The sequence below is a fragment of the Lagopus leucura genome, unplaced genomic scaffold, assembly GCF_019238085.1.
Source record: "Lagopus leucura isolate 7727_CA_CO unplaced genomic scaffold, USGS_WTPT01 Super-Scaffold_100015, whole genome shotgun sequence".
Classification (NCBI taxonomy): domain Eukaryota; kingdom Metazoa; phylum Chordata; class Aves; order Galliformes; family Phasianidae; genus Lagopus; species Lagopus leucura.
The window spans coordinates 11,260,552-11,282,137 of record NW_024962269.1 but is presented as its reverse complement, the minus strand read 5'-3'; the positions used below and the strand labels follow the sequence as shown (position 1 = coordinate 11,282,137).

Genomic DNA, 21,586 nt, shown 5'->3' with positions numbered 1-21,586 from the left:
GTATTTAAGCTGTCTATAGGTATCAATCATTTCCATGCTCTGAAGTATTTTATTGTTCTATCGATATTAAACGGTGAGTCAAAACAAAAATAATCTGACATCCAGTTCAGTTCGCCTATGGTTAAAGTTTAGCCTGGTGTTTGTCTTGTACTAATATGGAATGCACTTGAGTAATGCCTGGAGCGTTAGGGGGTGTATTACAACAACCCCATATACCTCTGCCTTTGGTTTGTTTCTTTAAAAAAAAAAAAAGAGAGATAAAAAATATGCTTTGCATTTTCATGTTGAACCCATTAAAAAATTAATTAAAAAAAAAAAGTTTTAAAAAAAAAGGAATTTTTTAAAAAAGAGGGTAAAACCTAATTGCTGTATGTTAATTTGTAATTATGTAAAAAGTGAGCAGGTTATTGACTGTGTAAAATTCTTCAGTTTTCCTGTAACTTGCCAGAAACCATTAGGTTTTGTAACGAGCTTTTATTTATCTTCCTTTTTAGTTATCAGCATCAACCTCTTGTAAAGTCATTTTTCCTCTAAATAAATTTGATTTTAAGTCTGAGTTTTCCTACCTGATTTCTTCCCACCCCTCTGGTATTCCTGTTGTTGACTTTGTGGCATGGGGGGGCAAAGCGATAGCTGCAGCCCTACCTGTAATTGAACGTTTGCATGGCTTTTATCACCAGGGTTCCACCATGCATCCCTTGGACTCTATTTTTCTCCTCTTTGAAGATTTACAATCTGCTTAAGGGTCGTAGTGATGTTCAGCTCTTTCACCCGCTCTTTTTCATCCTTTTACAAGAAGATGAATTGTCACAGCCATTATCTCAACCACTTCAGCTCCCAGGCGGGCTCCTGGCACCAAGATAACTGGCAGGTGGTGGCTGCAGGTGCTCTTATGGCCTGTATTTTTTGTCACCCACTGAAATGACGGCTTATCTCAGTCAAAACCTGGGTAACTCTGGTCCCAGGGTGTTTTATCTCATTTGGCTGAGAACTGGAGATGCTGCCTCACACTGTGGAGGGAACGCTGTAGGCCAGAAGAGCTGATTCTTACCAGGCACTGGGAAATGCCAGCCCCCCTCCAACACCCCGTTGGCCAGCAGCGTGCTGCGTTTCCCCCCACATCACTTCTCTGTTGCTTGTGCTGTGTATAAAACCCGCCTGGTGTCTGTGCCCCAGATGTGCCTGCTGCCATGGAGCTCAGGGCCTGACAGCTCCCAGGGTGTGGGATGGGAGATGAAAGGGCTCTCCTGTACCTTCAAGCCTGATCACAGTCCTCCTTTTATTTGCATTCCCATTCATCTCCACTCACCTATTTACCAAAGCATTTTAAGAGTTTTTTCTCCTGTAAGCCCCCTCAGCCCCACGCTTTGGGTGCCTCCAGAATCCCCACCTAAAGGTGACTCTCCCCTTAGGAGCATGGGGTACTCTGGGGGCACGTGCCCCTGCACCAGGCAGGAGTCACCCCAAGCCCTTGCACTGGTGCACTGAATGCAGCAGCACTGATAGACCCAGCTGCTGCCATGCCATGGGCATCAGTCACAGGAGGAGGAAGAGCACATTTACTATGTGTGATTTATAATAAGTAAAAAATGACAGTTTTGCTGCAGAGCCTGCTGGGCAGTATGGGTGGAGTTGACTCCAAGCCACATGGGCAGCTTATTTTAGACAATTCTTGAGCATCACCTCTTCCTTTTGCTCTTTCCGTGCATCCTCTTTGCTGCCCTTGCTGACTCAGTCCTGGCATGGGCTGCAAACTGGAGGGCTGGGAGGGCACAGGTGCGAGCTGGGCTGGAGCTTGCAGACAGGCTTCTCATTCATGGAAGCTTTATGAAGAGAAGGGAAGACAAACCCTCATTAATTCACTGACTGAACTGCCTTGTGATCAGATGCAAGGTGAACGGTAAAGGGATGAGTTAGCTTTGCCATTGAAGGCACCTGGGTTTTGTTAATTAGTTAGAGGGATGTTAAACACTGCAAAGTGTTGATTTGTTTAGGGTTGGAATGTGTTTCAATTAAGGAGAAGATAATACTCGACATTAGCTGCTGGTACAAGAGATGTTGCTTTGACCTTTTTAATCTACGTGTGCAAGAATAACGCAGCACTGGAGCAGTACTGAGATCAGAGCACTCATGAAGCCTTTGCTGACCATAGCTGCTGGTGCCCATCCTTCTGCCTTCCTTTCACTGAAGAATCAGTTCCTACCAGCTGCATCTTCCCATCCAGGCTGGTGAGCCTAATTAGGCAGGACTTCAATTAGAGCAGTGAGTCATTAGTGGAGCCCTGTGGGAAAGCCCAGTGAGCTCAGGAGTGCCCTGGCCTTGCAGGGAGCAGCGTGGGCAGAGGAGGGGGCTGGACCCACAAGGCTTGGGAATCATCTACCTGTCTGAGTGCATGTGTCTGATCTGCTGTTCCTCCAGTGACCCAGAAGAGAGTAACTGGTGTTTACGCAGCTCTCTGCATCTGCAGCAAGCCCAGCACCAGCCCCAGACTGCCAGAAATTCCATGGTACCGACTGCCCATGGCACTTCGAGAGCAGGAGGATCCTACAGTGTTTGCTCTAAACAAAGGATATCAGAAGGGATGAAAGGACAAATGGGACCCGTCCTCTGGAACCAGTTCCCCACCAGCATCTGGAGGTGGGCGCAGACGTACACAGAAGGTTCCTTGTGTAGGATGCAGACACTGGCGGTGCAGCTCACGCCGGGGAGAGGGAAGTGAGATGTGCAGGCACTGACAGCGTGAAAGCCAGGCTTTCTTCCACTTAATTGGATTTGTTATTCAGCTGAGAAACAATGAATGGCTTGGGTGGGCTCCAAGCTCACGATTTCAGTTAGGAAGTCAGCAAAAAAATGATAAAGTAGGTCACACTGCTGCAAACAGCGCTGATGGTTTTGCACAACAGTTGATGACATTAAATAAGGAGGTCATGAAATGGAAAGAACAAGGGAGACTGTAATGGGGTGGACAAATGGGCTCAGCCTCTGCTTTATACTCACCAGGAGCCTCTCGCAGACTCACCTACTGCATTTCAGCACTGGAACAAGAGGGATTCAGCCCAGTTTAAAATTCCCGCAGTTGGTCACAGGGAGTTGGTGGCAACGGTTTCTGCTGCTCTTGGAAATATAACCGTAACTGCATTGAATGGCCCTTTCCGCAGACTAAAGTGCTTTGGGTTTATCTGAAGAGAGAAAGGAGCATGGGGAATGGAGAACAGCTTGCCCTGGGACATAATGCAGGGAGGATGTGCAATGCTGGGCATTAATTAATGTGCAGGGGAAGAAGACAAGCCAAGGACACAGGACTTCAGTGCTCTGTAAAGACATGGGTGAAATTGAGAACATGTTGGGTGGCTGGAAAAAGCATCACTCCAAGAATATGTCTAACAGGCAAGCAAAATGCCAGAGCCAGCCTCTGTGTGGATGCGGGGCTTCCTCAGACACCGGAGGTATTAAATCACCAACTACTCTGCTTTTAATTGACTCCAGTGAAAAAGAGCGAATGAGCTCAGATGATAATTCCCTACAGGGATTCGTTGCACAACAGTATTATTTCAAGGGCAGCTGGGGTCATGATCGGAAAATGCGTATTTAAAAGCCAACAGGGCACTTTGAATTTCATTTAAATGATGGGAGCCTCAACTTGTTGTCCCCAGGGAGGTCCAGATGGTTTCTCACTGGGGAAGGAGGTCTGGGACCTGGAGCAGGGGCCTGGGAGAGGTCTGCACCCAGCTCCTGCTCCCTGCTCTTCCCTCTGCTCTACTCCAAACGATAACTGAATCCCAGCTGGGGCTGACAGGCAGCTGGGTGGGCGCTGGATCCCTGCATGCTGGGGCCATCTCTAGGCTGGGCTCCTGGCTGCTTTGAGGGTGGTGTCCAAGCTCCTGAACCATCCCCAGCAAGGGCTGACTGACCATGGCACACGGGCACTTTTCACTTTTCTGCAGCAGTGGGAATGCAGGGCCCCCGAGAAGCCACCAAAGTGAGCCCTACCTACTGAGAAGGCAGAAAAACTCTTTTAAAAAAGAAAAAATTCTAAATTCATTCCTATCCTTTCCAGTTAAAAACCCGACCTGCTCTGGCTGCAGCATTGCATTGTTTCATCTGTGTTCGTTGCCCACTCCCTTTTTACTTTGTTGCTGCTAACTTAGAAACCTTTGTATTTTGCACTGCATGTAATTCCTTAGCAACAGGTTGCTGCTGTCACGGCTGCTTGTGATTGCTTTCGAATCGTCTTTCGGGCAGGCTCCAGAATAAATACAAAAGAGCACGTCTTTGCATGGCTCGTATCAAAGCTAGCCAGTTGGAGAGCCTCTGATCCGCTATTTAAAGTCCCAGCATTCTGTATAAAACCTCAATCAACAAAACTGAAAGGGATTTCATTCACACGCTCTTGCTATTTTTCATTCTCCTGCTCATCCAACACTAATTTCTGGGCTGTGAATTGGTTTCCAAAAGAGCTCACTAATGAGCTTTTTCTATGGAGCCTTGCGCTCAATTCTGTTCAGCTCAGGTCTGCTGACACCACTGACACTCTGCTTTAGGGTTAGGGGGCTGTATTCCTGGTCTCAGCTTTGATATTTAGGTTCCTAACCCCTCTGAGTCCCTGTGTGTGCTGCTCATAGGAAGCTTTGCTCCCCAGTTGTTGCATCCACTTTTAGAAGAGTATGAAATACAAATTTGCAAGGTCCTGCTGTGCCAGAAGCTGCCCAGCAACAATGCTGTCATGTTCCAGGTGTGGAGCCCGGATCCTCTCAGAGCAGCTCCTCTGAGACAGGGAGAGCAGCACATGGAAGAGCAGCGTGAGCAGGGGACACAGCTGGAAAGCCCATTTTGCCTGTCAATGGGCCTCTTTTTCAGGAGCTGCAGCAGCCAAGCAAAGGCAAATAAGGAAAACAGAAGTATAAAAGCTTCTCCTCTTCCTTATAAATTACCGGCTTGGTCTGCAGGAGCACGGCTCAGTCTGAGCCCGGCCCACTCAGCTTATTTGGCAGGTTTTACAAGGCCATGGTCTGATCACAAGTTCTGCTATCACTGCGCAGCTTTGGGATGACACGCAGGCTGTTCCCAGCAGGGTGTTCTGTGCCTTTCAGTGAACACAAGAAGCCCTGGATCTTATTCCCAGCTCTGTCACTCACTGTAACACTTAATGCTGTGCCTCAGTTTCCCAAGCTCTGAAGCAATAATAATTACAGTCAGGCTGGCTGCAAGAGTTGGTTGTTTGTGAACCACCCCACTGAGTGCCAAGCCTGTTATTATTCCTGTTATTATACCCAAATCCAACTTGCTTAGGAAAGAAGACTCCTGTGAAAAGCACACACATGGTTTCCCAGATCATCATTTTTATTGAAGTTTGCAGGCAGCTGAAGAGAAAAAACAGCAACAACAAAACCCTACAAAATGTGAATAAGTGTCATTGAGAGTGCTGCAGAAGGGCTGTGCACCAAGTGTTCTCCTCCCAGCACCAAAGGGCACTTGCTGCCCCTAAAAGGCCTTCGCTGTTGGAAGCAATGGTGAGGGCTTGCAGTGCATTGCATCACCCAGCTGGCCCCACGCAGGGAGAAAGGCAGGCCAGGGTGCCTGTGGCGGCTCTGTGTGTGACCCTAAGTGCAGCCTGGGTGCAGAGATCACCCAATTGTGGGGCACTGAGGCCCAACCTCATGCCAGCCCTGTGCTGCCTCTTCCCTTTGGCCTCGCTTTGCAGGAAAGGAGGCAAGAGGCCTCGCTTGCTCTGCAGGCCCGACAAGGCCCCGCCACGCAGCAAGGCCTGTGTTCCTGCTCGTTTGCTAATTACACCCTCACCCACACACTGTTGAGAGAGCACACGGAGGGGAAGCAGAGGCCCAGCTCCGAGCAGGCAGCAGTTCTTATCTGGCGAAGCATCTCACCACAGTGATGCCATTTTGGCAGCACGCGGCCTGGCAGCTGTGTGCCGGGAGCAGCCTGGCCTCAGGCCCAGCACCGGGAAGGAGGGAAAACACCAAAAAAGATCCACGGTGCAAAACCAAAGGCACCTGCCCCGTCCCACCGAGGCACTGGGTGCTGCTGGCAGCTGTGCGCAGCTCCCACGCTCTGATATTTTGGCAGCTGCAGTCTCTGTGCTGCGGCCGGAGAGCCAGGTGCTGAGTTCTGGGTTCAGCCCTTCCCTTTCCCCCACTTCCCCAGCCCCTTTTCCCTATAAAAATGCTTCCACATCACCCAGACAGCAGGCATCGCCAACGGCAAGCTCACTGCTATAAGAAAAAATACTAAAAACTCTTATCCCGCCCTCCCGTCCCGTGAAGTAACTCTGGGGGACGCAGCCTGGGGCACATCCTCCATCTTCCTGCTCACACTGGGCCACCAGTATCCACCAGTATCCACCAGTATCCACCAGCCAGGAGGTCCTTTGTGCCCCCGTAGTGATGGAAGGGATGAGAGAGGCTCCTAGGCACCCTTTGTGGGAAATGGGAGGGAACTCAGTGGCTGTGTCAGCTCCAGCGGTGAGCAGGGGACATGGATGTGATGCCGGCATCTGAGAAGGGAAAGAAAAAAGGAGTTAATTTCTGTGTTGGGAGCAGAGCCGGTGTCATGCAGAGAACAGGTTTTGCATGTTGGCAGCTACTGGGTTCCCCTGACACTCAGCTTCTTGTGCTGATAAAAAATGCTTCCACAGGCATTGCCAACAGCAAGCTTACAGCTCCTCCAAAACCATCCATATGACTGTGATTTCCAAGGAGCTGATTTACCACAGTCTGAGGCCAAGCACACACTGCACATGTTTCCATCTGCCCAGGTTCGGAAAAGCCTGATTTTCATTGACTTTCCTCCCCGGGCCAGCCACTCCCTTCCAACACTGCCTGATAAACTGGCTCCAGAGACAAACAGCAGCAGAACTGCCCTCCCTGCTCAGCCTGCCTCGCTGTTACGTACATGCAAATGGCATTCCCTAGGAGCCACCAACAGAAACTGGCCGTGACTTTGTTTGGGCAATAACAGCAAGGTTCTAACAGGTTTCCAGCATCGAACTCAGCAGCAAGCAGGTTAGGAGCAGGGAGGTTATTTGCAGGTTTGGGGCTGTCCTGAAGGCAAGGTAGCTGGCTGCAAGCATGGCAGCAAAAACCTGCGGCTTCTTGCATGGCGTGAGCTGACCCAGCTCCACACAGAAGGGAAGCCAAGCTCATGCTCATAAAAGGCTTGTTATCTCCACTGTAATTAAATAATCAGGAAAAGAGTCATTGAACAGATCCGATGTTTATTGTGACCACAGCCTGGCAGTACTAGAATGTAGTGCTGGGCCTGGCAGGTTGCCTCAATCCTCACGGTACTTTGGGATCAAAGTTCAGCTTTTCAATGCCAGAACAAAATAAGCGCCCACTTAGCAATGCCGCCTCACCCAGGGCAGGCAAGAAGTGTTGGGGACTGCGGTCACTGTGTCACCTGTACAGGATCTACTGGTTTTAGGATGGGACTTGGGATTTAGCACCTGTGAGCCAGTCCCCAGCCCATCAGTGACCTCATCCCATGGAAATGAGGCTGTCGCACAGGACAGACAGTTTAGAGAAGCCAATTCTAATTTGGAGACACGTAGCTTGAAGAACTTGCTCCTGGTATTGCCCCAGATCACCTCCTGGGAGGTACAGAGCTGTCCCCATCATCTGTCACTGCTGTTCATTTCAGAACAACACTACATCATCCCAGCGTTACACCCTAAGCTCCTGCATAGGCTTTGCTTGTGTTTATAAACACAGAGCCATTATTAGCAGAGTGCTCAGTACTGCATTTCCCATTTGCAATCATTTGTCTCATCATGCCATAATTCCTGCGGGAATGACAAAGCTGGCTCGGCCAGCTCTCCCCCTAGATCAGCCTGAATTTAACACCTCTTACTCAAAATTTCTGCCTCCAGCCAGGGCAGAGGCCAGGTGATGTTTGCAAAGAGCAAAGACACATCCAAGCAGATCCCATCAGGACAATCCAACAGCAGCAGTGCAGCTCCCCCATTTCACACCATCACCAGAGTCACTCTCATCAGTTCAGCAGTCACACGTAGGAGGAAGCCAGGCTTTCACGTTTTATGCCATTAATCATGCTTGATCCCTGGAATTACAGCTGGCAGCATGCACCATGTTGATGTCATGCTGCATGCTTGGCAGGAGTGCTGGGAGTACTGCCCAAAGGTGCGCTAGCACAAGGCTGCCCTTGGCTCCAGGAGGGCTGGAGGCTGAGCCTTTGGGGACACGCTTCCAGCTGAGCCGTTTTATGCCTTCCCCAGCTGAGGCACATTCCTTTCTGGATTAGCAATGGCTGCCTGCTCACAAAGTGCACCAGCACCTGGAGAAACCCATGAGGAAAGTGCCTACCTGGCTCCCAGGTGCCCCTTCCTGAAAGAGGATCCCATAGGGAACAAAGCAGGTATTGTAGCAGAGACCCCTCATCATAGGAGCTGCAAGCCAGCAACCCTTTTGGCCAGACCTCTTTAGGATGATGGAGTAGCTACAGGATCCTATAGCCAGTTATCCCAGGTCTTGGGGACTCAGGTGCAACAACAACCAGCTAAGACAAGAGTAGGAGATGTCACAAGTAAGGCATAGGCTGCGCTTGCATGTCAGAAACATTTGGATCTGGTCCTCACCAGCCAGCCCTGGTACTTTATTTACGGAGATGTCAGTGGCTGAGACCAGAACATTAATTTAAACAACAAGCACATACAAACACACACACACACACACACACACACAGCCCCTCCAGAAAAATAAAACAAAGAGATGTTCTCTCGGGCAAAATCGTATGTATACTTTAAATACTTCTTTTAACTGAAGACTAGAAATGAAGCCAAAAAAGCATATAAAACTCTTACACACTGACTTTTCACCAGCTTTTCTTGTAGATTGGTATATTACAGTTCCTACTCCTCTTGTACTTGTGCCAGGCTCCAGCATTCAGTAAGAAATATTACCTATCCCCTACAAAGAGCTTCATAAAACCTGAACAATCCAAATAGAGCACAGAGTAAAAAGGCAGGAGAAGAAAGTACAAGTGTTTTGGGAAACTGTTCTTTATTCAGTGGCTGAAGAATCAACTCCCACCTCAAGCTGTTCCCTATTCTCACTCCAAGCAGCGGGGTTGATGTTGAGCTTTAATATTCAGACACATCTGCTACCAGAGGAAATGAATTTTCAGCTCCAAGGCAGCTCTTAAAGGGGGGCCCCATTGGCCCACATAGAAAATGATGGAGTCCTCACACTCTTTGCTGCAATATTTAATAGCTGAGTGGCAGTTAATTAGATTACTGAGCCACTGTGACGGATGCTAGGCAACGTCTGAGGAGGAGAATTTGGAAAGGCCATTATCTCCCAGTGCTGGGAAAGCTCTTGGAAATCTCATTTTAGCCCTTTCCACTCTTGTCATGCCCTCACTGTGGCCCATCGCATGCTGAAGCCAGGCATTTTGCAAATCAAAGGCCATTATAAATAACACCCCAGGTTCTTTTTCCACCGGAGACAAGCAGGTGGCCATGTTGGGCAAAAGCCCAGTAAGGGTGCTAGGAGCTCCCCTTGGCTTCCCAGCTGCCATCAAAGAGATCACTGGGAAACTTCAGAGCACTTCAGTGATTCTTGGTTGCACCAACCCCACAAAGTGCGAAACAGGGAAGCAGCGGGTGTCAGATGCTTTGGGCAGCATTCTTTTTCCCCTGTATTAAGTGGAGTGGATTTTGATGAAGATATGTAAGAATTCCCCTCCCCACAATCTCATTTTCCAAGGAAAACCTTAATTGAGGCTTGCTGATCTCGCCCCATGGGTGAGGGTTTCCCGGCTCCTGTAGCTAACTGGGAAGACACCTGCAACCACTACAGCAAGGCTGCATGCATTGCTGGCAGCCAGAAACCTGTAAGCAGAACTAGCAGAGGTGTTACAAACTTACTGGGAAGTTAACTTTGCACTTGGATGGCATTTGTTTTCACAGCGCAAAGCAATTGTGCTATTGTGACCTATTCCTGGCCATCTACATCTTGGTGCAGATTGGTGAAAATGTACAAAGCTCAGTGAGACAAAACCGGTAACCAGAATAGCAACTAAACATCCCACTGGGGAGGAAAAGAGGAAGTTCTCTTCCATTTGGTGTTGAAGTAGTAGCTTTCCTGAGCACACGAGAATCGGAGCATCGAAATTACACAGGACACCAATCTTCTTATTCCCGTACACCCCAAACACCAATGAACACATTCTTCTTCTGATTACAAAGCCCCTTTTCCTCCCACTCAGGTCTCACACTGAAGTCTCAGAAGTACCGATATAACAAGCAACAGTTTGGATGTTAAATAAACACCAGAACCATCAAATGCACCATGGCTTCTCAGCTTCTGCTGCCCACTGAAATGAAAATAGACAGCACAATAAGAGATGCAAGATTCCCCAGCATCCTAGGGGTCACTTGCCTACATATTCATCAAAGCGAACACCAAGATAATGAGCAAAAATATCAACCTACTGAGATGTTTTCCAAAGCACTTGTTGCTGTACTATCTCCCTGCTCTCAAATTTAAGTGCTTTTACTCATAGATACCACAACCTCTTACATAAAATGGGGACAGGATGTATTCCATTGTCCTGTCCATGACAGCGGGTATGGGCTCTGCCTTCTCTCCCCACCCACTCTTAGATGGGTGATGCTGGCACAGCCAGCTAGTTCAGAATGAAGGCAAAGGGGCTGCAGCCTCCTCACAACCATTAATGTAGATGCATCTCATAAGATGCAGAGGGGACCATCTTGAACCAAGAGCTAGTAAGACTTCCAGCATCACCAGAGATGACTGTTCTCTTCTGGTGCTATGTCCCTCTCACCTTTTAATGTAGCCTTCTCATAAAAAGGAAGCTCACTGCAGTCTGTGGCTTCAGTGCAGTGTGTGGAGATGCATTTGAGTCCAAACTGTACTTAAAATTTTAGAGAACACCCTCACCTTACTGAGCTTCTGAAAACAAGCCCTCGAGCCCCGCCTCTCATGATGGCAAGTGCTTCCAGGTGCTGACAAAAGCTGTGGGGATCAGTGAATAAGGCACCGTTGTGATACAGTTCCACGTGTCTGATGTAGGGTCATAGCAGTCCAGCGTTTTGCACCTCTGAGTCCCAAAGTAACCACCCACTACATAGAGTTTATTTCCTGAGGCCAAGGCATGGCATGACATGCGCTTGGCTGTCATGTCTCCAATGCGTGTCCACTGATCCGTCTCACAGTCAAAGCGATAGGCAGATGCTGCCGTGAACTCTGTGTCTCCTCCCATGATGAAAATCTGGCTGCCCAGAACTGCGGCTGCAGTATAGCGCCAGGGCTGTGGGCATTCCGCCTTGATTGTCCACCGATTCTCCACTGGATCATAGCACTGCACTTTGGACACCATGTCTCGGTGGATGCTGGTTCCACCGAAGACAAAAAGTTTCAGCCTGGCGCTTACCACCGCAGCATTGCTCACACCATCTCTCAAAGGAGCCACCATCATCCATTTGTTGGATGCAGGATCATACTTCTCTACTTGCTTCAAGGAAACAGAAGGTGATGCAGGGAAGACCCCAGCCACAGCAGTGTGTCCACCAACCACGTACAGGCAGTTTTCCAGCTCAGCTGAGCCATGCCCAAACCGTGCTATCAACATGGGGGCAGCTTTTGACCATTCCTCATGAACAGTATCATAAACCCATACATCTTTGGATACCCCGTTCTCTGAGCCCCTGCCACCGGTGATGTACACTTTGCAGCCAATGGCACAGGCACTGAACTCTTTCCGTGGGCTTGGCAGGTCTGCTTTGGGGATAATTTCCTTTGCCTTTTGATCCACTTGGTAGATCTTGTCACACATGAAGGTCTGTCCTCCCAGGATCAGCAAGGTGTGCCCAGCTTTGCGAGGCCTGGCACAGGGACTGGTGACAATCCCATCATTCTGGAGGATCTTCTTCTTGCACTGAATGGCTTCATCCAGGACAAGCTTGTTCCTTTCATCCACCATGATCAGGTCCTCACAAGCCAAGGCTTCCTTGAGGCATTCAGAAGGAAGCAGGGCTAAGCGGACATTCCTCAGAAGCTCCGGGAGATAGGCCTTCCGCTCATCCAAGTCATACTTCACCCACTGAAGGACAGCCTTAAAGACCTTGTCCTCATCCTCAATCTCCAACTCGTCACTGGAGATCAGGTCCAGCAGAGTGTCCTTGGAAAGGTTGTTGAAGTCCTCGCTCTTGTGAACAGTCTCAAAGTTAACCAGGCACATCCTCCAGGAGAGCTCGTAGAGCCGCCGACACTGATGGGCGTCAGAGAGCAGCATCATGCCCAGGCAGTTCGAAGGGTAGAGGTTCTTCTCCAGAAACTCAGCTGCCGCATCTCGGACATCGTGGAACTGCAACATGTCTCCAGCCTCCAGGAGGGACTCCGCATTTTCCTCGTTGATGATGATCCGAGAGGAGTAAGCAAAGTCCAGCAGCAGCTCCAGCACCTCTGGATGGAGGCTGTCATGGAAATTCACCTCGTCATCCAAGCTCTCCCTGAGGCCATTACTAAACATGGCTTCAAAATACCTGCTGGAGGCAGCCAGCACTGCGCGGTGACATGGGAATGACCTGTTTCCTGCCCAAAGGGTGACGTCGGTGAACATGCAGTGCTTCCGGAGGGTGTTCAGGTGGGATAAGACGCAGTCTGGGTGGGAAGCTTTGTGGAAAAGCAGGATGTTCATGGAGCCCGTGCTCGTCCGGGATTTGCGGTTCTCGTGGACGCTGACTGACATGATGACAGATCTATTGCCTGCAGAGAAAGAAGCAGAAAATTATTCTCTTGCTCCTACTGACGCGAGGCACTGAGCCAGCACCAGAACATGTGCATTTGCTATCCAACCCTGATACACTGTCAGTGGACCCCAAACCCGAAGCCCCAGCTCTACAGGTGCTCCTGTGCCCGGACTGGCAGCACCCACATCTCCAGCAGTGTCTGCACTCACACATCCTCTTGAAATGTAACCCAGCAGGGCGGAAGAGAGGGGAGGAAACTCTGCCCTTTGGTTTCAGCAATGAAGCAACAATGTGAAGCAATCAAAACCCAAACTTGGTGGTACATCTTCTCAGTGTCTCTAGAGGGTATTGGCAAACCGCAGAAGAGTTATTTTTCCTTAGGAAACAGCATTAAGAGAGCATTCCATCCAGGATAAAGGGTACTGGTCTGCTCCAGGCTCAGCAGAAATCAAATTTTTCATGAAGACTATTGCAGGTTTAGGAAATGCAATTGCTATTGGCTTTATTTATGACTGTCCCAAGATTTGAAAAATGAGACTTGAAAAAAAAAACAACCCTGAGATATGACTGAGGAGTTAGGTTTTTCACATCACCTTCCAACCTGATGTCACTCCTTTAATTCCCTTCTGTGAGAAATGAGCCCAGGCACCCAGGCAGCTGGCAATGCGCAAGATAAGGGCAAAGCAGGACTGATCCTCAGCCCCACGCTGAGCTCTGGCTCACTGACCTCACCAAGACCCGGAGCAGCACAGCCCTCCCACGTTCTGCAGCCCAATGACCTCAAGCGGAGGCTGATGGCCAGATAAGCGGCCTGAATCATGTTCTGCACACATGTTCCTACCCCCCTGATCCTCCAGAGCCTCCAAAGAGCCCATACTGGGCAAATATTTGCAAACATGTCTCTCCTTCCCCCCAGCCACCGTGAATTATTGAGGTTGGTGCTCCCGAGACATGGCTCATTCCTCAGGGCTGTGTCACAGTGCGGGGAAAAGGTCTCTCCAGGCTTCTGCATGTTCCTCACCCGAACTCCCACAGCCTGTGCTGAGGCTGCCAAGCTCATTTCATTTGTGATGGGAGGCTGTGTGGGCTCAGGGCTCTAAAACAGGAAGGAAAATGCCACTGCTGATCCAAACGCATTTCGAGGAATTGGTTTCCACCATCCACAACCAGCTCAGGGACAACATTAATTTAAGAGCTTATATGTATTCCAGTATTGAAGCTCTGTAATGCTGGACTGAGGAAAACAAATGAAACATTTATGAGGCTGCTAAAAGCTATCGATTTAGATTCCTACTCCTACAACCTCAGAAACCACCCTGCCATCTCTAGTGCTTCCTTTGCTCACAGCTCAGGTCACATTTCCAATGTTAACCTTTGATTTGCTTATCCACAAGAAGAAATCAAGCTATTTATATAGGACAGATATAGAAACAAACAAAAAGATTACAGGAGGGCAGCACCATTTATTCTGATGCTAAGATTAGAAGAGCAAGTACTCAGAATGGAAGGAACAGGTTGTTTAGAAATAAGAAATGTCTATATAAAAGCTGTGATCACGTACTAAAAACAAAAACAAAACACAACCTTCAAGCATCTAACATTTAACATCACACCTATGAGAACCAAACAGTATTTCTCTGCCATGGGTACTGAAGAGCACTTGGGGTACAGCTGCTGGGTTGCAGACCTGCCCTTACTGGGACTGCTCTTCATACTGCCATGTCCCAGTGCAGGTGCCAACTGCTTCCCAGTACAGCCATGTCTGAAAGCTGGAGGCCTTTCCTGGCACTGTTGTGGCTAGACAGACCAACACACCAAAAGCTGACAGCCTCTGAACTTTGGTTTTCAGCCATCTCAACAGCAAGGATTGCTTCTCTTTTATTCAGCAACTTCCAAGCGGGTTGTTTTGAGGGCAAACAGAGCAATTCACCTACTTCTTGGATCCTATTGCAGCTGGGACAAGCAGAAAAGCGGCTGTCATTATTTCTTCTCTTTGCAAACACACCCCAGTGCTTCTCGCAGCCTACAGAGAATCTGGCATCATCCCACACCTATCAGATGAACAGGAACTGCAGGGAGCAGACATTTCACCTGATGGGTTTCTTCCAAAATCCAGCAGCCTTGTGAACCTCGGAAACCTGCAGCTACAGGGATCTTCTGTGTTTGTCATGTGCACAAATGTACGCTTCCATTTCATTAATGCTGAACTCCAGAGAGGAGCAGAATTGCTTCCCCCCTGCACTCCCCGCATCCCTCACCCGGCTACTGAGCTGAAGAGAAAAAGCAGAACTGCTCAGAAGGAGGAACAGTTCACACAAAGGAACCTGTCAGTGCCTCTTTCCATGCTCCCACCTGCTCTGTGAGCACTCAGGGGGTTACTGGAGCTCACAGCTGCATCCTCCATCACACAGGATGAGAGCACTACACCAGACGCACCACTCAAACAGCAGAAGCCACGACCTGCACAAACTGCTTCTTGGCTTTCTCCAATTTTTTTTTTTTTTTTTTGTCCTTTGAAAAATGGTTATTAAAAAAAAAGCAAATATCTGCTGCAAAGCGTTTTAGAGGATCTTATTGCATGCACAGGCAGATGATAACCCTTCTCCCATATGGATGAGTGCAGAGAAGCAGCAGCTTTTTGACAGCTATCCAGGCTGTCTGCTGGCTATAATGTTCCCCTGGCTGTCTGCTGCTTTTCTACAGCAGATATAGGAAAGAGAATTTTTTTCCAGTGGAGCAAGATAAGGGTGCTTTGGAAATCCTTCCCGTGAAGCCAGAAATCCAAAAAGAGATCTGGAGTTGGGTCAGGGAGAAAACAGCCCCCTGATCCCAGCTCATGAAGAAAATGCCTGTGGACAGAACAAAGCTGGCAAAGAGAACAGGGCAAGAAAACAAAGCACATCTTGAAAAAATCCAAGCAGCCCTTAGAAAATGAATACTTTGAAGCCACTTCAGCCCTAGGTTTCACATCACAAGAGATCTGTGTATGAGAGGACAACCCAGAAGTATACATAAACTATATTTAGCAAGGCTTGGGGTTCCCCTGTCCATCTTAAACCAGCAGAATATCCACAAATCTCCACTTTCATTCCCTATAGGCAGGGAATCCCCAGCTGGTTTGGGCATGCCATCTGCACCTTGTGAGCTGATCTGGGTTTCCCCATCCGACTGTACCTGTGTGCTGCTAACATGCAGGGTGCAGTCCCATCCCAGGTCATAGCTACAGTGCTTTCACCTTTTAAAAGGACAATATCTGGGGAGCAAACAAGATATTTCCCAGTGAGACTCTGGGGGTTCATTTCTTCTTGGAAAATGAAAGTCCCCAGACTGCAAAGGTTGGCTGCACACCAACAAAGAGCCCAAATCCCATGAACCGAAGCCGGCACTTTCTGTTTGCCAATCGGACTTTCTGAGAAGCAGCAAGCAGAACGCATTTCTTTCTACCCTGCTCAACTATGAGCTATTTAAAGTGGTAAATAAGTAAACAAACAAGCAGCCAGGCATCCCTGCTGGCTCTGTTCAGACCTGGAAGAAGGAGGCTGGGGAGCTGCCTCCCCTGTCCTGGGAGCATTGTGATTTAGCACGGGCTGTGCAATGCACACTAGGGGCTGTCAGAAGGATTTAACTGCTAACTGTGTGAGGGTAAGATCAAAGGCTTCAGGCCCAACAGAGCTTTCATCATTTCCCTCCATGATTTACTCCTGGCTCATTTGGCTGCTTTCCTTTTTCCTGCCACACGGTTGCTGGTAGATGGCCTGACTTCCAAGCAACAGGGACAGAAGTCATTTACCTGTGTGCACCAGGCTGGGACACAACGCAACAGAACAGAGCAGCCTCAAGCAGGCAGCAGTGCTTGATTTTGCAAGGAAACAAGTGTAAGATTCATCTTTTCCTCCCTCATTTCACAATATCCACCCTTTGTGGTGAAATGCCACCTCGAATTCAGAAAAAGTTCAGTTTCTTCCTAGAATAAATGTTCTCTCCACTTACTAGTCCTGAAAACCTGTGCATTTCCAGTGCTTTCATGAACTGCAATGCCTGGTGCTTAGGCCAGCAACACCACCCCAGGACACAGTTACTGCTGTAGGACAGCTGATTCCCCTTTTTTTTATTTCAAGAGTTGCAATGCAGAAACATAAAGTCACTGTTCCATCTTCATGGGGAAGAGCTCCTTGCAGAAGCTGCTCAGGACAAAGAGAAGTGTGGCAATGCACTGATACAGATCCCAGATGCAGCCCTGTTTCCAAAGCATGCAAAGCAATTGCTGAGTGAAGGTTTGTCAAAAGGTTTGAGAAGAAGGGGACTGCAGCACACGAAGGCTTTCATCACCTACTCATGGGCACCGCTTGAGCTTCAAAAGCAGAAAAAAACCCTTACACAAAACAGGAAAAGGTGGGGGGAAGGAGGCAGTCAGCAAGAAAGGGGAACAAATCTGAAGGGGTTTTTCAGATGTGTTTCATGTCCTTCCAGAACACAGTGGACTATCAAGTGTACAGCACAGAGCTGCTGGAAATGCTCAGTTCTAATAACATCCTTCTGCAAAGAGTGCTTGTGATGAAAGAAATAAAAATAGCAGCTGGCATCACAGCATAACACTGCACTTGTTGGGCACAGAGCCTGGGCTGCAGCCAGGGGGCAACAGCCAGGGACCTGCATGGCACCTGCAGGACGCAACCTCTGCCCTGTCCTCAGCCAGCTCTGCACCCTGACAGGGGAGCTTCAACTCCAGCAACACCTCTGAGCTCAGCATCAGTCTCATTTGTTGTCTGCAGGATGACTAACACAGCAAATATGCAACGGTGATTTTTCACCTTGGAATTTGGGCAATGTAACCCTGCTGTGAATCAGGGGTATTGCTGTGAGAAAGCTGCGCTCGGCCTTCCTGACCAACTCTCATCATTTCATCATACCTGCGATACAAGGGAAGATGGTTAAGCCCAGCCCCCAAAAGCAGGATCTGGGGTTCAATCCCAGCCTTTGAGAATGGAAGGTCTCCTTATCATTTCTTCTCGTTTTCTCACTTTCTCGTCTGGCTATACATCCTGGACAGAAAACAGAGAGACCATGTGAAAGGCTCCTTCTGTTGGCTCAGACAGAAACTGGGAGGTTTTCCAAGGCCAGTTCTGTAGACTCCAGGAGATCAGATTGTCTGGAGAAGGTCCGGGCACGTATCTCAACATGCTCACTGAAGCACATCAGAACGCAGAAACTTGGGTTGTCCATCACTGCTCCCTATCCCACACTTCCCAGTATCCCTCACTTTAAACCTGTATGTGGCCCGAATCTGCCACCTGAATGTCACTTACCATAGAAACCCAGTGCAGTATTTCCAAGCCATACCAATCAGCTCTTCTATCCTGCAAAAGCACTGCCCCAAATCTGTGACACAAACTAACCTGAGCCAAAGGGACCATCTTCCAACCAAGATAAAAGTACCTATAGGAAACTTGCCCTGCATGCAAGAGACGCAGTTGTATTTGCAAGTCAGGAGTTGGATTTGCTGCTCCGCAGCTGAGTTACTCCATACAGGTTCTGAAGGTACCTGTGAGGCAATCACACCAAGTTCACACTCACCACTAAGCTCGCTGGCTTTGCAGTCCCTGGGAATACCACACCCTCCTACAACCACTAACCAAATCAGGATAAATAATGCTTTTGGCCACGGTTCAGGCTCCAGACAATGGCTTTTCATTGCTACGCCTTAACCCCAGTGGATCTTTTCAGACCCCATGATTCATTTCAGAGGCTGCTGTGGGGTTTTGTCCTCCCCGCCTGCCCTCTAGCTCCGCTGGTGAATGAATTCCCTTCTGCTAGATCAATCACAGTCGCTTTGCAAAATGAATGCAGGGCTGCAGAAGAAGCAAGCAAGCTTTCAGCCCCGTCTCCCAAATTATACTCAAAAAGGCTCCGAAATGGAAACAATTGACTGGATCGTGGTATGCACCGCAGTCCCATCTGAGCGGGACAAAGTCCTTTTCAAGCAAGCCAACTTGCTAATATGCTGCACAGGGAGCTTCAAATAGAGACAAGTGGAACCACATGCCACTTTGCAGGGAGGGTTTATAGGACGAGATGTGGTGTGTGTCAAATTAATGCCAGAATAACCGCTGGAGCTGCTGACTGCAGAGGGCATGCCCACATCCTCCCACCCTGCACGCTGTGCCCTGCTCCTGGCAGTGCTCCCATGCTTGGAGGGACCTCTCATCCTTCCCACCAGCTCTGTCCTCAGGGTTTGAACTTTGTGCCTGGCCGGTTCACTCTGTGTGTTGTTTGGTCTTCTTACTTCTGGTGCTTTTATTTCAGTGCTAGGACAGCATCAAACCTTATGCTCAGCTTGCACATCCCGGATCAGCATGCAGCAAGGCAGGCTGTCCTGGCATCTGTGCATACAACACAAGCAAAACACAGGGACCACAGCAATAAACTCACCGTGGTCTGGCAGGCTCTCCTACAAAACTCTCTGCAAAGTGTAATGCTCATCAAGCAGAGAGCAGTTACGGGACACGCAGTGCTCCCAGGCACGAGTGATGGGGGCACACAGAGCCTTTGTGTGCACTGATGCTCACAGCAGGGATACGAAGCTGATAAGCAGAGGTTGATGTGATGGTGGTTAAAGGTCAGGCCGGGGCAGCGCGCTGCAGCTCAGCGCTTCCTGCAGCCACTGCTGCCCGCATTGCCAGCTGTGTGTGCGCACTGCTATTCCCATCCTTACCTCTCTAAACGACCACATCCAGCACTGCAGGGACCACTGCAAACAGCAGCACTGCTCGCCTTACCAGAACTGTCCCGTACACAGCCTTCACGTGCAGGACGGGGCAGGACTCCGGACAGCACTCCCACGGATAAGGAAAACGAACACAGGAGGGAACGGGAGCTTCGGTTCTGCGGTGCTGCTCCTCCACACCGATGTCACCGCTCCGCTATTGCAGCGAATTCCCCGTGCTTTCAGCCCCGCGCTCGCAACGCACCGTCCCTCCGCCAACTTCCACCCGTGCTCCTTCCGTACCCGATCGGCTCAGGGAAAGCTGAGATCACTCACCGCCTCTCTCCGCAACCTCCCGGTGTCCCGAAAGCCTCCGCAGAGCTGCCGCAGCCTCCCCCGGCTCCGCGGGCGGAGCGCTGCCGTTGCCGGCCCACGCGCGCTGCGCTGCGTGGTGCTGCCCCCCCCCCCCCCCTCACAGCCCAGCCCGGCCCCGCGCGCGCCCTGGGCACAATGTAAGCTGCAGCTGGATCCTGCCTCGCGTGGGGCAGGGGGCGGGGCCGCCCGAGGAGCGGATGGCCAATCAGAGAGCGTATTTCTCGTGACGGAAGGAGTTGGCCGTCCCTCCCCGCACACCCCCTGCGGAGAGGCGCATGTTGGGGGCGGGACAAGAGGAGCGGCCAGGCCAATGGGAGGGCAGGGGGGCGGGGCTACGGAGGCCTTAGAGGTCCTAAAGCCGGCCCGGGGAGAGCGCGGGACGCTTCTCTGCCCGGCCGCGGCCTTTGCTCCCTGACTCAGGGCTTTGCTGGGCCTGTGTCCCTGAGGCGGCATTGGTGCTGGGCCAGGCGGGCACCCCAAGTTCCAGCCTCTGCGTGCTGCTCGGTCGTTTCCAGCCCAGCCCTGCAACCCCCAGGTCACTGCAGGATGGAAGGATGCAGCCTGGTGCCCACCTGCAGGCATGCGATGTGGAGTTGCATTTTACCTCATGGAAGTAAGCTTTTTCAGGCTCCTGCATTGCAGAAGTGTCAGCTTGGTATTTTTTACACCAGCTGGACACGGGAGCAGGCAGTAGGGGGCTGATAGGGGCTGAAATCCCAATAAATAGAAAATACAGCCCTTTTTCCCAGCTACAGCTGGCAGAGGCTGCAGACGGTAAATAACAAAGTACACCGAAATGTGGATGTGTATCAATTTCCTGGCTTTTTGGTCTGCTGTAGGTCATTGCAGCTTAACTCTTAGCACTGCTCCTTTGCCAGTTCTCAACATGGCTTCTCCCAGAGGGCCTACACATTGTTGTGGGGCTTGTTAATGCCTTTAATGAACTGCTGAGGAAGACAGCAGGGATTTGTGTACAAGGTAGGTGTGGCAGCATCCTGAGTGCAGCTGTTATGTAGCAGCAACCCAAAAGGCAAAACTGATTTGTTCCCTTTTGCTGCTGAATTCCACCCAGCTGTATGAAAGAGCTGTGGAACAATGTAAGGTTGTATGTCTTAATTCCGAAATGCTTTCAGGGAGCCGCTACAAAAGCCCACTCCTGGCCCAGTAAGCTGTGTGGGTGAATCCAGCCTTCCTTCTGGACCAGTTGGTCACAGGGAGCTGCAAAGCTCACAGAGCTTCCTGCAAAGCTGTGTGAGGAGATGTTCCCAAGACATAATGCCTAATGCTGATCTCCCGCCCACCAGCTTTCTAGCTATGCTAGAAATCAACATCTAGCTCTTGATCTCAGCGCAATCACTGCTGACTCCTGCCAGTGTAATCATCAGCCCTGGGTCTGTAATTCCAAATAGAGCAGCCTGGCCAAGTTCCACCCGCTTGCACATTGCAGACAAGTCATGCCCCTGCTGGGGGAGCAGAAAGGTGGTTGGCAGATCCTGGGGTTGTGGGCACATGGCAGGGCCAAGAGGGATAGGCTGAGGCATCTGAGAAGGCAGTGGGAGCGTAATGGGAATGCTTTATAGTGAAGGAAAAAAAACACATGAAACCCTAGGCAGATAGTTTAAAACGTTTTTAAACCTCTTGTTAAAGAGGATTTAAGATCTAAGCGTGTGTAGGGAAAAGAAGCTTAATTTAGAATGAATGTTAATACGAGCTCCTTACATACGATACTGGCCTCCAGCATCCCTCAGGGTATTTCAGGG

At 49.8% G+C, this 21,586-nt stretch overlaps 1 protein-coding gene across 2 annotated transcripts; it reads right to left on the bottom strand.

Moving 5' to 3' along the window:
- Positions 1-5,317: 5,317 nt before the first annotated feature.
- On the bottom strand, positions 5,318-19,875 carry KLHL25 (kelch like family member 25). 2 transcript variants are annotated; one of them, XM_042876088.1, is made up of 3 exons: positions 19,788-19,875; positions 10,938-12,764; positions 5,318-6,511 (listed from the first exon to the last, which is right to left on the bottom strand). In XM_042876088.1, the coding sequence occupies exon 2, from the start codon at positions 12,745-12,747 to the stop codon at positions 10,978-10,980; it is 1,770 nt and encodes a 589-aa protein (XP_042732022.1). In that variant the 5' UTR covers positions 12,748-12,764; positions 19,788-19,875; the 3' UTR covers positions 5,318-6,511; positions 10,938-10,977. The 2 variants fall into 2 exon arrangements, with proteins under 2 accessions (XP_042732022.1, XP_042732023.1); XM_042876089.1 differs by lacking the exon at positions 19,788-19,875 and adding an exon at positions 17,659-17,977.
- Between the last annotated feature and the right edge of the window lie 1,711 nt (positions 19,876-21,586).